Source organism: Lactuca sativa, chromosome 2 (genome assembly GCF_002870075.4).
Source record: "Lactuca sativa cultivar Salinas chromosome 2, Lsat_Salinas_v11, whole genome shotgun sequence".
Classification (NCBI taxonomy): Eukaryota; Viridiplantae; Streptophyta; class Magnoliopsida; order Asterales; family Asteraceae; genus Lactuca; species Lactuca sativa.
In genome coordinates, this window is record NC_056624.2 from 59,464,127 (window position 1) to 59,476,707 (window position 12,581).

The 12,581-nt window shown below is 37.0% G+C and overlaps 2 protein-coding genes and 1 long non-coding RNA gene across 4 annotated transcripts; 1 reads left to right on the plus strand and 2 right to left on the minus strand.

The window, feature by feature from the left end:
• Window positions 1-342: 342 nt before the first annotated feature.
• LOC111904820 (uncharacterized) lies at window positions 343-3,958 on the minus strand. 2 transcript variants are annotated; one of them, XM_023900533.3, is made up of 10 exons: window positions 3,518-3,956; window positions 3,336-3,430; window positions 3,136-3,193; window positions 2,482-2,750; window positions 2,116-2,198; window positions 1,906-1,957; window positions 1,263-1,331; window positions 1,090-1,176; window positions 945-1,009; window positions 343-637 (listed from the first exon to the last, which is right to left on the minus strand). In XM_023900533.3, the coding sequence occupies exons 1-10, from the start codon at window positions 3,645-3,647 to the stop codon at window positions 553-555; spliced, it is 993 nt and encodes a 330-aa protein (XP_023756301.1). In that variant the 5' UTR covers window positions 3,648-3,956; the 3' UTR covers window positions 343-552. The 2 variants fall into 2 exon arrangements, with proteins under 2 accessions (XP_023756301.1, XP_023756303.1); XM_023900535.3 differs by lacking the exon at window positions 1,263-1,331 and having other exon boundaries at window positions 3,518-3,958.
• A 643-nt stretch (window positions 3,959-4,601) lies between these two features.
• On the plus strand, window positions 4,602-7,279 carry LOC111904834 (uncharacterized). The gene is made up of 3 exons (XR_002854646.3): window positions 4,602-5,094; window positions 5,200-5,412; window positions 5,604-7,279. It is a non-coding gene; the product is annotated as an uncharacterized LOC111904834 (long non-coding RNA).
• A 2,016-nt stretch (window positions 7,280-9,295) lies between these two features.
• Window positions 9,296-10,279, minus strand: LOC128132308 (uncharacterized). The gene has a single exon (XM_052768830.1). It carries the CDS (start codon window positions 10,277-10,279, stop codon window positions 9,296-9,298), a length of 984 nt encoding a protein of 327 aa, XP_052624790.1.
• Between the last annotated feature and the right edge of the window lie 2,302 nt (window positions 10,280-12,581).

Consider the following 12,581-nt stretch of genomic DNA (forward strand, 5'->3'; position numbering starts at 1 on the left):
TGTTTAAATAACTTATTAAAGCTATATTAAAAATATATCAAATAAAATTAAATTGAATGGTGATTTGTCATAATTTTAATGTGTAGGAATAATTATAGGCATAAAAAATAGGAGGTAATTTAATTTCTCCTGAATGTAATATGTTTTGTTCAGGTGCATACTTACTTATTATACATATAATTAAACAATCTTTAAAGTTTAGAAGAAAAAAAAACAATTATTTTTATGTAGTTTGTAAACATCAAAAAACAAAATTTATTTGTTTATTTATTTTCTTTTTCAAACTAGAAACGTTTAGTCCAATTCTTCTTTTGCGCATATAGTCTGTAGACGTTTTACCTCTTCAAACAAGCATGTTTTGTAAAAGAACAAATAGTTCACATATCAAACAAGGTGTAAGTTCAATGAACCTATAAACGATTATCGTGATCATTTAATTTTACTTACTATACACTGCATTTGCTTTACAAACAAATAACTTTTGTATATCTAATGCCATATGGAAACTAACACTCTTACTTCTCTGGAGCAGACATGCCATCAACTCTAGACTCATGCAACTTCCTCTTGTAGCAGCCGATACGGTTGATCAGAGTCGCCATTTTCAACTTTTGGTAACTCATTCAAATTCTTCTCCCTATAAAACCAAATAAAATTTCATAAGACATTATATCACATGACAAGACATGACAAGAAAGAATAACATAGGACTAAAATAGACAGTATATTACATGACAAGACATGACAAGAAAGAATAGCATAGGACTAAAATAGACTAGACAAGACAACACAGACTAGAAGGGACTGGACAAGCTTTGTAATGTTATTTAGACTACTTTCAATGACATTCATGTCTTTTTGTCCTACTGACATCAGTCTGAATCCAGGTTTCAGTACAAACTGTTATGTCATGTCATTTAGAGTCATAGTGGAAGAAGACTTACGTTTTTGAATATATGACAAGACCAATACCAACGAGTAAAAACGAGACGTAGTATAGCCAGTCCACCTGCAACGAAAATATGGTAAAAAAAATGGGAACATTAAAACAAGTTAAATGATTTCTACTTGTGGATTTGGAGAGATTACCTTTTGATGGTATAAAAATACACGAATGACCACTGCCCACATATCGGCTGTGAGTAACGAGAGATTAAATAGTGTGGCTCCACTAGCCTGCATAAATTCTACCATTTTTATAACAACTGAATATATAAGGTTTTTGTCTTTTTTTTTTACTTTTTATGGAATGTTTAACGAACCTGTAGAACAAGGGGCGTCAAAGAAAAGAACATAAAGCCTGATACCCCATAACCAGCAAAGGTCAAGATCTAAAAGATCAAATCATGCTTTAAAAGATGGAGTAGAAAAAGATCGAAAAAAGCGCAAAGTTTTAGGGTGTGTTTGGTTGTGTAAAACTGTTTTCATTTTCTAGAAAACGTTTTCAAAAATAGAGTTGAGTTTTCGTTCTCAGTTTTTAATGAAAATTTTATAAAACGCGTTGGGGAGTTTTCATTTTCCATTTTAAAAATTTAGAAAACTTTGGAAAACTGTAAAAATCACTTTTCTAATTTACATACAAATTGAAAAAAATTTCTTGGAAAATGTTTGAAAACTGAATCAACCAAATGCGTTTTCAAAGTTTTCATTTTCATTTGAAAATTTTCATGGAAAACTAGAAAACTTCCCACAACCAAACGCACCCTTAGTTACAAACAAAAAAAAGACCCCATTTGTCACTCAGGCCAGGGCAATATACAACTGATGTCAATAGGACAAAAATTGAAATTTTGGGAAAAAGACGTAAAAGCCCTTCTCATCTTCGTTATCAAAATAGCCCTAGAAAATTGGTCCAATCGGGTCCCATCCTATTTAACAAACGCAAAATAAAAGACAATCACTTACAACTTCCGGAGACCAAGATATGGATTCAATATTCTTCCTCTCAAAAAATATCCTAAGGAATTGTTATGGAATACAAAGTGTTGTACTTCCTCAAAAAAGATTTGGGTGTTTATAATGAAATGAGAAAAATAGCCACTTTTATAAGCCTTAAGTGGGCCATGAATCGATAGTAACAGAAACTTAAATCCTACTTTTAACATAAAAGGATACATCTCAACTATGCTCACAAGCATTCCAAATAAACCAAGCATCGTTAGTACTTCAATCCGATCAACTTTCTTAACACAAAACTCCTGCATATTTAATAGATGATACAATACAACCGTTTCAGTAAGCTTATATGTTATCAGGGTGTTTGGAGACATGTTGCACTGCGTTTGATGTGCATTGGACTGCAACTAGGATTGCGAGTGACGTCAATAAAACAAAACTGACAAATGTTTTGTCCCACATAAAAAGATAGGACTGGGGACACGGACTCATCTCGATCTCTTGTAAGTGCAAAAGACGTAAATGCCCTCCTCATCCTGATCACGGAAAATAGTTGTATGTAGAAATGGAAACTATACGACTAACCTCTCCTACATTACTCAATGCAAAAAAGCATGTCCCTGCAATGACTAGAATATCACCAAGAATAGGATTCCGGCCGCTTGAACCACCCACTCCGGAATCGGAAAGTAGCACTAAAAATAGGCCGGAAACACAAAGAGCCGCCCCGAAAAACTGCCATAATGAATACTTTGTGCCAAGAAATATCCAAGTGAGAATTATCACCCAAACAACTGTTGAGCAATCAAGCATTGTCACGCTTGTAATTGATGAAAATTGGTATGCGGTATTAACTGCAATGAGTGCAAAAATCATTGATTAGTTATAATATTGTAAAATTATATTCGTGGGGTTTTACTAATTCATTGAATTCAAATGGGGTTTCGATCAAATTGTCTTTTTTGTTGGAGAAATAATAAATCTTGTAACATCGTGTACATTTTTTTTCCTATTATAGCATTTTACTCTCTCGAGTCTACCCAATTATAGAAATGTCATCCAAATGGATATCTAGATTTTTCATTTAATAAGAAGAATGTTGTGGTGGGTAAGAATCAAAACTACAATGCATAGTAAAATAAAGAAATGAAAGTAGATTGCTATTGTACACAAATAAATAAAAGTACTTTGCTATATTTTTTTATTTAGCCAAAGTAAATCCAAGACTATATGACTTACCAAGATAACTGCCTTGCACATCTACAAATCCTAAGAGAACATACCAATACCAAGAAATCTGCAAATCTCAATCAAGATTCATCACAAACACAAAACAAATAATCACAACACTTTATTTTGAACAGGAAGAAGATACACAGATTCAGATCCAGAGAAACACAAGTTGCAAATGTAATAATTTAAGTTATTTTCAGACTTACCTTTAGCTTTTGACGACGATAGAGTAAGACACTTCCGAAAACCAAAGTTGAAGCAAAATAAGAGAAAAATGCTAACGTAAAGGGTGCATTAACGCCTACAAAGAAAAAAAATCAGATAAACCCTTTGAATCGATTCATTAGAAACATGAAATTTGTAGATGGAAATTAAAGTTTAATTTAACCTAGATTAGCAGATAAAGACGAACTGAAGCTCATAAGCGCCATTGAAAACGACACCGATTGACCCAATAACACCACATACAACACCCTCCAAAACCCATCGGATTTTAGACTGCTCATGGGGGAATTCATATCAGTGTAGCTCAGTGAAACTCGTCAATGAAATTCAGTTGTATTTCGAGGAAATCTTCGAAACCCAATTGGGAAGAAAAATATCTTATCTTTTATCGAATTATGTCGATTGTATAATTGGGCATCGATTTTCTCAATGGGTTGTTGGGGCTTCTCTAATTAATGGGTTATTGAAGTAGTGAGTAATGGCGGGAGTGTAGATTCTCCGGAGGACTGGTGGCTGTACCAAACGATCGGATCGGCACGTGCTAGTGCTACTTTCCGCTTCATCATATCACGACGAAGGCACTTCGCAAAGTTTTGGAGATCGTTAGATCGTTGTGCCAAATTTTTAACTTTATAATCTGACCGATTAATTTAATATTATTATTTTTGTAAATTCCATCAACGTTTATCTATAAATAAATAAAGAAAGAAAAAGTAATGTGTTCAGTAATTAAGTTTAAAAAAATGAAATAAAATACTTAATTATTTTTTTTCTATTTTTCTCGTATGTTATATTAAATATTTTATATATAAATTTGTAACTTTTTAAGTTTACTGTCAAATATAGAAAATAATATAAGTGTAAGTGTATATTAATAGTTGATTAAATAAATAAGGATAAAATACATGTTAACATAATATTATTTTATCTTTTGATTTTTATGTTTAAGGGTGTAAACGAGCCTAGTATGATCAAGCTCGAGCTCGGCTCGTTTAATTTTGAAGAATCTCGAGCTCGAGCCCAAGCTCGATTCGAGTCTTAAAATGAAGATCGAGCTCGACTCATGAACAATTTATTGAGCTCGCGAACCTAAACGAGCATATATATATATATATATATATATATATATATATATATATATATATATATATATATATATATATATATAGCATCATTTGAGAATTCATAGTTTCCCGAAAACTCGGGAACTAAACAAGAATCGTTAGATTAAAATAATAAAAGGCTAAGATGCATTGTGGTAGTTTTATAAATACTTGGTAAAAAGAAGACACGGGGGCATCTAATTAGAAGGAACCAGGGGCGTTTCAGGGATAACATCAACCCCACCCTCTTTCTCTTTCTCTATCTCCCCCTTCGTCCCGCATTTCTCTCCAGATCGATTGTAGAAATCGATTTGTAACGCTACAACCATCGATAGTTTATCTGCTGCCACCAGTCTCCTATGGAATTACACCTACAATCGCTCACGACAATAATGAAATCGATTTATACAATCAGCGGATCTTCATCACTTTCCTCCAGCCTTCATGTTTCATCCAAGCAATCAGTACAATCGATTTCTTCAGATCACATGTTGTTGAACGTCGATTCCACTTGTATTCTCACTGATCACGTCTTCGGCAAGGTCCGTGAACTCGACCTTGCTCAATCTCGCGTAAATGAAACCCTAAGCTTCTCGTTGGAGCTCTTAAAGCTCGTAAGAACGACATTCCTGTGAAGGTTACTCCTCCATTTATAAGTTCAATTTCGATTCTGATGCGATGTTTGGAAATTGTGAAAGTTTGATTCGTTTTTTGTTTTTGGTTTATGATATGGATTTTGTAGACTTTATTGACGATATGCGAGGGTCGTGAAGGTGCAGAGCTATCAGATGGAGATGTATTGCTTTTCCCTGAAATTGTTAAGTACAGGTAATCTACGACTCAGGGTTGAGTGAATGAATTGAGTCCGTCAGCCTCCGAATTGACCTCAAACACGAACTCTTTGACTGTTGATAATTATAAAGGAAGGTTACATCAGATTGAAGATTCAGCGAAGGTAACCTCCGTTCTTCTTTATCTGTTTCGTCTTGTTTTGTTTGATTCATTTTTTTTCTATTTTCTCTCAAATTGATTGTATCTGCATGTTGTTCCGAGCTAGTAGTTATATGTTATCATCTACAGTGTGATTTACGTTTATGTTCCTTATTCGACTCTTGATTTGAGATTTTTTGTTTTTGTTTCCTACAGAGACCCTAACCAACTGGAGTTGTGTTAGGCGTGTCAAACCCAACAAATAAAGGGGTACAATAGACTCCAAATACGCTGCTTTAATGCAGTAAAAAGTAGTACAAGGCAAGCAGGGTTGAACCACAGAGACACGGGACAAAAGTCTATACCCCGTTGCGCAAGGTACTTTGATCACAAGAAGGGAGATTTGTTTGCAAAAGTGAAATAATAAAATAACAATCAACTTTGGAACATGTAGAAAATGAAATAGATTTGTAAACAAGTTGTAAAAGTGCTTCCAGTTCTAGTTCTCAATGTTGTTGTTCAACTTGATTATGAGTTGATGTAATTCAATATTGCTATTCTAAGCTGGTACTGAAAGATATTAACACGGTCTAATACCTCTCGCTTGTCAAATTATCTAACCAAAATACGCTCTTTGACTAGACCTGGCTTCACTAATTCAACCTAAACACGCTCTTAGATTGTATTGAAAAACCGCATTAAGTTTTGTACAAGCTTCCCAACAATGTTCATTTCTTCTCATACGCTCGGAAGTGTGAAAGCATGTGATATATGTTTTACAATAGAAAACTTATTGCTTGTTACCAATTATTAACTTAATAGAACGATTAGGTGCCCTAAAAGTTAATTAACTCCACAAAAACTCAATTCATGAAAATGGCCAATCAAACACAAATCAAATTTAGGGTTCTAGTTTAAACAAAAACATAATCACTAGAATAGAATCACAAATCAAACATCAAATCATATGCTTCAAGTCAAGCAATCAACATGTTCTGAACAAGAACTAGAAACTAGGGTTCTTAGCCACACATGGCTAAGAACAAATCAAGCAAGAAATAAGATGGAAAAATGTGCAATTACAACTTACAAATACTAGAAATAATGTTTCCAAATGATTAATGATCAATCCCTTGCAATAACCTTCGAAATCCCCTCTCAAAATGTGCTCTGGTAAGTTGTGTGTGTGTAAAACTGGCCCTTAACCCGTAATATGAAAGGCAGGAAAAATTGCCAAAAGTTGGTTTCTGGGTCGAACACGGCCCGTGTTGGACTTAGAGTAAAACTGACACGGCCCGTGTTCAGCATGGTCAACAGCTCCCATTTTGGTCAACACGACCCGTGTTGGACATAGAGTAAAACTGACACGGCCCGTGTTCAGCATGGTCAACAGCTCCCATTTTGGTCAACACGGCGCGTGTTGATTTTGCAGTGTAAATCCAACACGGCCCCTGTACGCCTCTGGCTCCGAATCCAAACTTGATTTTTCTAACTTTTTCGTTCTTCGCCCGATCATCCCGAAATCTTCACCAATGCTTCCCGGCACCTCCCAAAGTGCATTCCAAGCTCCGATTTACCTGGAAAAGACATGAAAATGTGCAAATAAGGTTGTTCTAGACACTAACATGAATTATGATGAAATGTAAGACAAATGAAGGACAATTATGCTAAATAGATGCATAAGAAGGGATTAAAATATGTGCAAAATGGTGCACAAAATGCACCTAAAAAATCTCCCCAAGCTTAGACCTTTCTTGTCCCCAAGAAAGAACAAGAATCAGACAAAACAGGATGATTTTAGATGGCAAAAAGAAACATAGAGCGAAAAGGGACAGAAGGATCCTAAAGGCTAGGAATGAATGCATGCAATGAAAACCATGAAAAAGAAAGAAAAAAAATGTACAAAAGCACTAAAGAAGAAAAATGTACCAAAAAGAAGTTTAAGACACAAGTAAATCATCTATATAAGTACGATCAGGCTTTACATAAATGTGGCTACAATCAGTAATACCTAGGCAACCATCCTGCTTCCTTCCACTTATCACAGACTCCCAAAGTGAGGAAGACCCGAAACGATGTAACCTAATAACCCAACCATAGTTTTATTTAAACTTCATACATTAATTAGCTTTATAGGCGAAAATAACAGAGTTCGGATCTCATGTCCTTAAGACTAGATGGTCAAGAATCAGAATCGACGCATCCTTAAGAACTCGTCACGGCGAATCAGCTTTTGCTGAAATAGTGAGCCCACCCGAAGGGGCCCAGCTCCTATGCTTTCACTTTTTCGAGAGCCACAAGTATCATATCACACAGTTCTTCATTCGCCAGATTTGACTTTGAGGCGGCTTTTGATTTTTGATTGACTTGGATTTGTATCTTCATTTTGAGCTTTGAATTCTTCAATCAACTTTTGAATTTCTGAAAGTTTCTTCGATTAAGTGCATCTTTTTTTTTGGGTACTGGATATGATAGTTGTACCCATTCTTCTTTCTTGACTATGTGGATCTGATACTTAAGCTCTCTATTACCGCGAGGGTAACGCGTGTCAACAAATAGGTTCGCGTTCTGTGGGTCCAGAGTTGTTGATAAAAATTCTTTTTAAACATTCAGAAGCAAATCATCCTAAAGTTGTTATTACCGCCCACAAAACGTTTTTGTATGCCATATTTTTTTATTATCTAAGGCTGGGGTCTTGAATCACGGTGTTTGGGTCCCCTAGTTATGATAGTTGATTCTACACTTCCGGTAACTATCCGGTCACTTTAGTATTTTTTTTTCATTTAAGTTCTCGATTTCCCACTTCATGGAGCTATTGTATGTAAAGAATGTCATCATCTCGTACTCTTTTTTTTTTTTTTTTGAAAATGCATGCATGAATATGAAATGCAAAACTGATAAAATGCAAAAACTTGAAATAAAAACTTATTATTATTATTATTATTATTATTATTATTATTATTATTATTATTATTATTATTATTATTATTATTTGAATGATGATGATGATGCATGAATGAACCTAAATGCATGAATGAACCTAGTGTACAACTCTACCCCTCCCCAAGCTTAAAGATAAGCATCGTCCCCGATGCTCGGAGAGGACGGAACAACCTGTTACGGAGGAGGAGACGGGTGGTGCACGGTTGGGTAAGAGTCCAAACAATCCCAAGTGCACACAAATTGAATTTTTAAGCAAAATATGGACAATTAAAGATATGGAAAGAATTTACCGAATCGTTCTTGGAGTCTTGCAGTTGGTGGTGAGAACCTCCAATTCAACCTCCCAAAGCTTGCCTACATGAAGTATCAAGTCCAAAAGCACAAAATAAATTGTGAAAATTTCGGACCTAGGGGTTCTTGGAAGAGAGAAATTGTTTTGGGGGTGAGTTATGGGTGTATGGAGTGGTAAAAACTGATTTTTATACTGAAAACACATTTGTTCTGCAGTACAAACACGGCCCGTGTTCTTTTAGTGTAAAATCACACGACCCATATTAGGGGTTTAAAATTTTGAAAATGGTTGAACACGGACCATGTTGGGCATAAGGGAAAAATGACACGGGCCGTGTACCCCTCTGACTGCGAAAATGTTTGCCTCGCTTGAACACGACCCGTGTTCAATATAAGGCAAAAATGAACACGGGCCGTGTACGGCTCTGTTTGCCACTTCCCACTTTTTGAACCCAAAAAATTTCCCTCTCATTCAAATGAAATGGTTTTGCATCCTGAGGTCTATTTGGTGATTTAAAAACATGCTTAAATGCATTTGGAACATTAAAAACCAAAAAATCAAAGAAATGGAAATGTTTTTAAAGAAAAAGACAAAAATACCTCCGGGTTGCCTCCCAGTTAGCCGCCCTTATTTTAAGTCATTGGCTCAACGTTGCCCCCGAATATGCTTCGTTCTAAGTATGTGGGCCTCTCCAGCACATCAATCTTCTTGCCACCTCCTTTAACGGAACCTTCAACCTTCCTTTGGCTTTCTTTTTGTGCATAAACCAAAAAGGACTTAACTCTTTAATATCAGAGATTGTCCACTCAATCCTTTTTTGGTATTTGTTCGGCGGGGTTATCAACTCACTCTCTTCCTTCTTCGATAGTTTATTTGAGTTGATGACCGGTTGAGTGCTCTCCTTCTCGACATGTATTAGCTTTAAAGGGTCCGGTGGAGGTTTTGCTCCTGGATCTTGTGCTTGTTCCACAGGTGGAAGGAATTTGGCTTTCGTGTTAGGTGGCTTGGGTTTCATATCATCAGTCCTTATATGCTTCTTGTCATCAATAAACTCCAAAATCTCCAGCACCTCATTATTCATATCGAACTCCTTTGCAATCTCCTTGGCTTTGTCCCTGTCTAGTTTTTGTGACAAAACTAACTCCAGAAATTCATTGTTAGACAAATTTAAGCCCTTTTTAGTTGAGGGCTGGATCAAATTCACAAGATTGACAGACTGAACATCTGAAGGAACCTTTTTTGCTTCATGAACATTGAAGTTGATAACTTCACCATCAAATTCCATAGTTAAAGTTCCATTGTAGACATCAATTTTTGTTTTAGAAGTTTTAAGGAAAGGTCTACCCAAAATTATGGAACTTGAACTTGGAGAGTCATCATCTCCCATATCTAAGACATAAAAATCAGTCGGGAAAACAAATTCATCAACTTGCACTAACACGTCCTCCAATACACCTTTTGGATGTACCAAAGACCGGTCAGCAAGTTGGATGATCACACCGGTTTTGCTCAATGTTCCTACACCAATTGATTTAAAGATAGAATATGATAGGAAATTTATGGATGCACCTAGATCAAGCATGGCTCGAGGTACATAAAGATTCCCCAATTTGCATGCCATGGTAAAGACATTGGGATCATTGCACTTTGGGGGCATCTTTTTTTGCAAAACTGCAACATTTTCCCCAACTTTTACGATTTGGTTTCCTTTCAATTTCTTTTTAGATACACAAAGATCCTCAAGGAACCTTGCATACCTGCTTGATGGCCTCGAGGAGTGGGATGTTAATGTGAACTTTCTGGAACATTTGCATAATCTCACTCTCCCCCCGTTCTTTCTTTGTTCTATTTATTCATTTGGGGAATGGAGCAGGTGTGGCTTTAGACTCAATGACGAAGGGCTTCTTTTCAGTTGTTTTATCTTCCTTCTTCTCTTCTTTGGTTGCCTCTTCGACCACTATTTCTTCTTCTTCTTGACCAACCGACACTTTTGGACTATTGTAGCTCTTTCCGCCTCTCAAAGTGATGGCACACACGTTGTGCCTTGGATTCGTTTCAGTTTGGGCGGGCAACTTTCCTTGAGATTCTAGTTTGCTTATAGAAATAGCAAGCTGTGAAACTTGTTGCTCTAAGTTCTTTATACTTGCTTTTGTGTCTTGTTGGAGAGTTTGGGTGCTGGTGGCCAAACTCTTCACTATGTCCTCTAAGGACATACCTGATGAACTCGTTTGTTGAGGAGGGTTTTGTGGTTGCCTTGGCTGGAAGTTTTGTGGTGGAAAGGTGGTCTTTGTTGGTATTGATTTGGTTGACTTGGTTGATAACTTCCGTATTGATTTCCTCCCCAACCTTGATTGTTGTTCCATCTTTGGTCGCCCCGTGGCTGATTGTATCCTCTTTGATTTGATCCGGAATAACCTCCCATGGCTTTTGATTCTTCATAATCCTCATCTTGAAGTTGAGGGCACATGTCAGTTGGGTGCCCTACTTGAGTACAAATACCGCAAGGGCGGGGTGTGGGCTGCACACCTTTATCTTTGGCTAGCATCATAACCACTTTCGTAAGCTCGGACAATTAAGCTTCAATTTGAGGAGTCTAGACTTCCTTTACACCTCGAGGTGCATCCGTGTACCATTCTTCATCATGGGTTGAATGTTTAGAATCTTCATCCATATTCTTGATTAAGTTGCGGATTTCGGTTAGAGTCTTATCGGGAAAAGATCCGCCACTCGAAGCATTAAGAAGCCTTCTTTCCATTGGGGTCATTCCTTCAATGAAATATTGGAGGAGTTGGTACTCGGTAATTCCATGCTTGGGACAACGGGCACAAAAGCTTTTTAAACCTCTCCCAATATGTATGAAAGGCTTCTCTCTTGTGTTGTTTGATCCCAATTATCCCTCTTCTTAGGGCTGATGCTTTCATTTCTGGGAAGTATTTGTCTAAGAAGAGGCATGCAAGGTCTACCCATGTGTTGACCGTCCCCAGTGGGAGGTCATAAAGCCAATCTTTTGCTGAGTCTTGCACTGCAAAGAGGAATGCCCTAAGCTTAATTTGGTCCTCCGTGACATTGTGTGGTTTCATTCCAACACACATAACATGACACTCTGTGAGGAGCTTGTGGGGATCTTCATTTTATGATCCTCTAAAAGTTGGGAGGAGGTGGATAAGACCGGATTTTAGTTCAAGGTTTGTGGCTGCTGGATAGGTGATGCAAAGAGGTTGTTGAGTAACCTCTTGCCTCGCCCATTGGCAAAGGGTTTGTTCGGGTGGTGGGTTTGGAGGTGGATTCCCTCCATGGTTATCTCCCATGGTATGAGTAGGAGTTGAGGTTTATGCGGTAGTAGTGTTTGAGATAGTGTGAGTAGGCGAAGACGGTGGAGTGGTATTTTTAGGCGAGGATGGTTGCGATGAGAGTGAGAGACTTTCTGTTTCTGATGTGGATACACTTGATAGGGGTAAGTCCTCCCAAATGTTGATGACCGGAGGAGTAGATGACGAAGAAGTCCCGGAAACCGGTTGCCTCTTACAAAGCTTGGCTTGATCCGTATTCTCCTTGCAGTCTTCTCTATCTCTGGATCAAGTGGCAATTGTGTACCTGTACGAAAAGATCTTGGCATAAAACTATTAGTAACACCGTGTCCCCGACAACGACACCAATTTGTTAGGCGTGTCAAACCCAAAAAATAAAGGGGAACAATAGACTCCAAATACGCTGCTTTAATGCAGTAAAAAGTAGTACAAGGCAAGCAGGGTTGAACCACAGAGACACGGGAAAAAAGTCTATACCTCGTTGCGCAAGGTACTTTGATCACAAGAAGGGAGATTTGTTTGCAAAAGTGAAATAATAAAATAACAATCAACTTTGGAACATGTAGAAAATGAAATAGATTTGTAAACAAGTTGTAAAAGTGCTTCCAGTTCTAGTTCTCAATGTTGTTGTTCAACTTGATTATGAGTTGA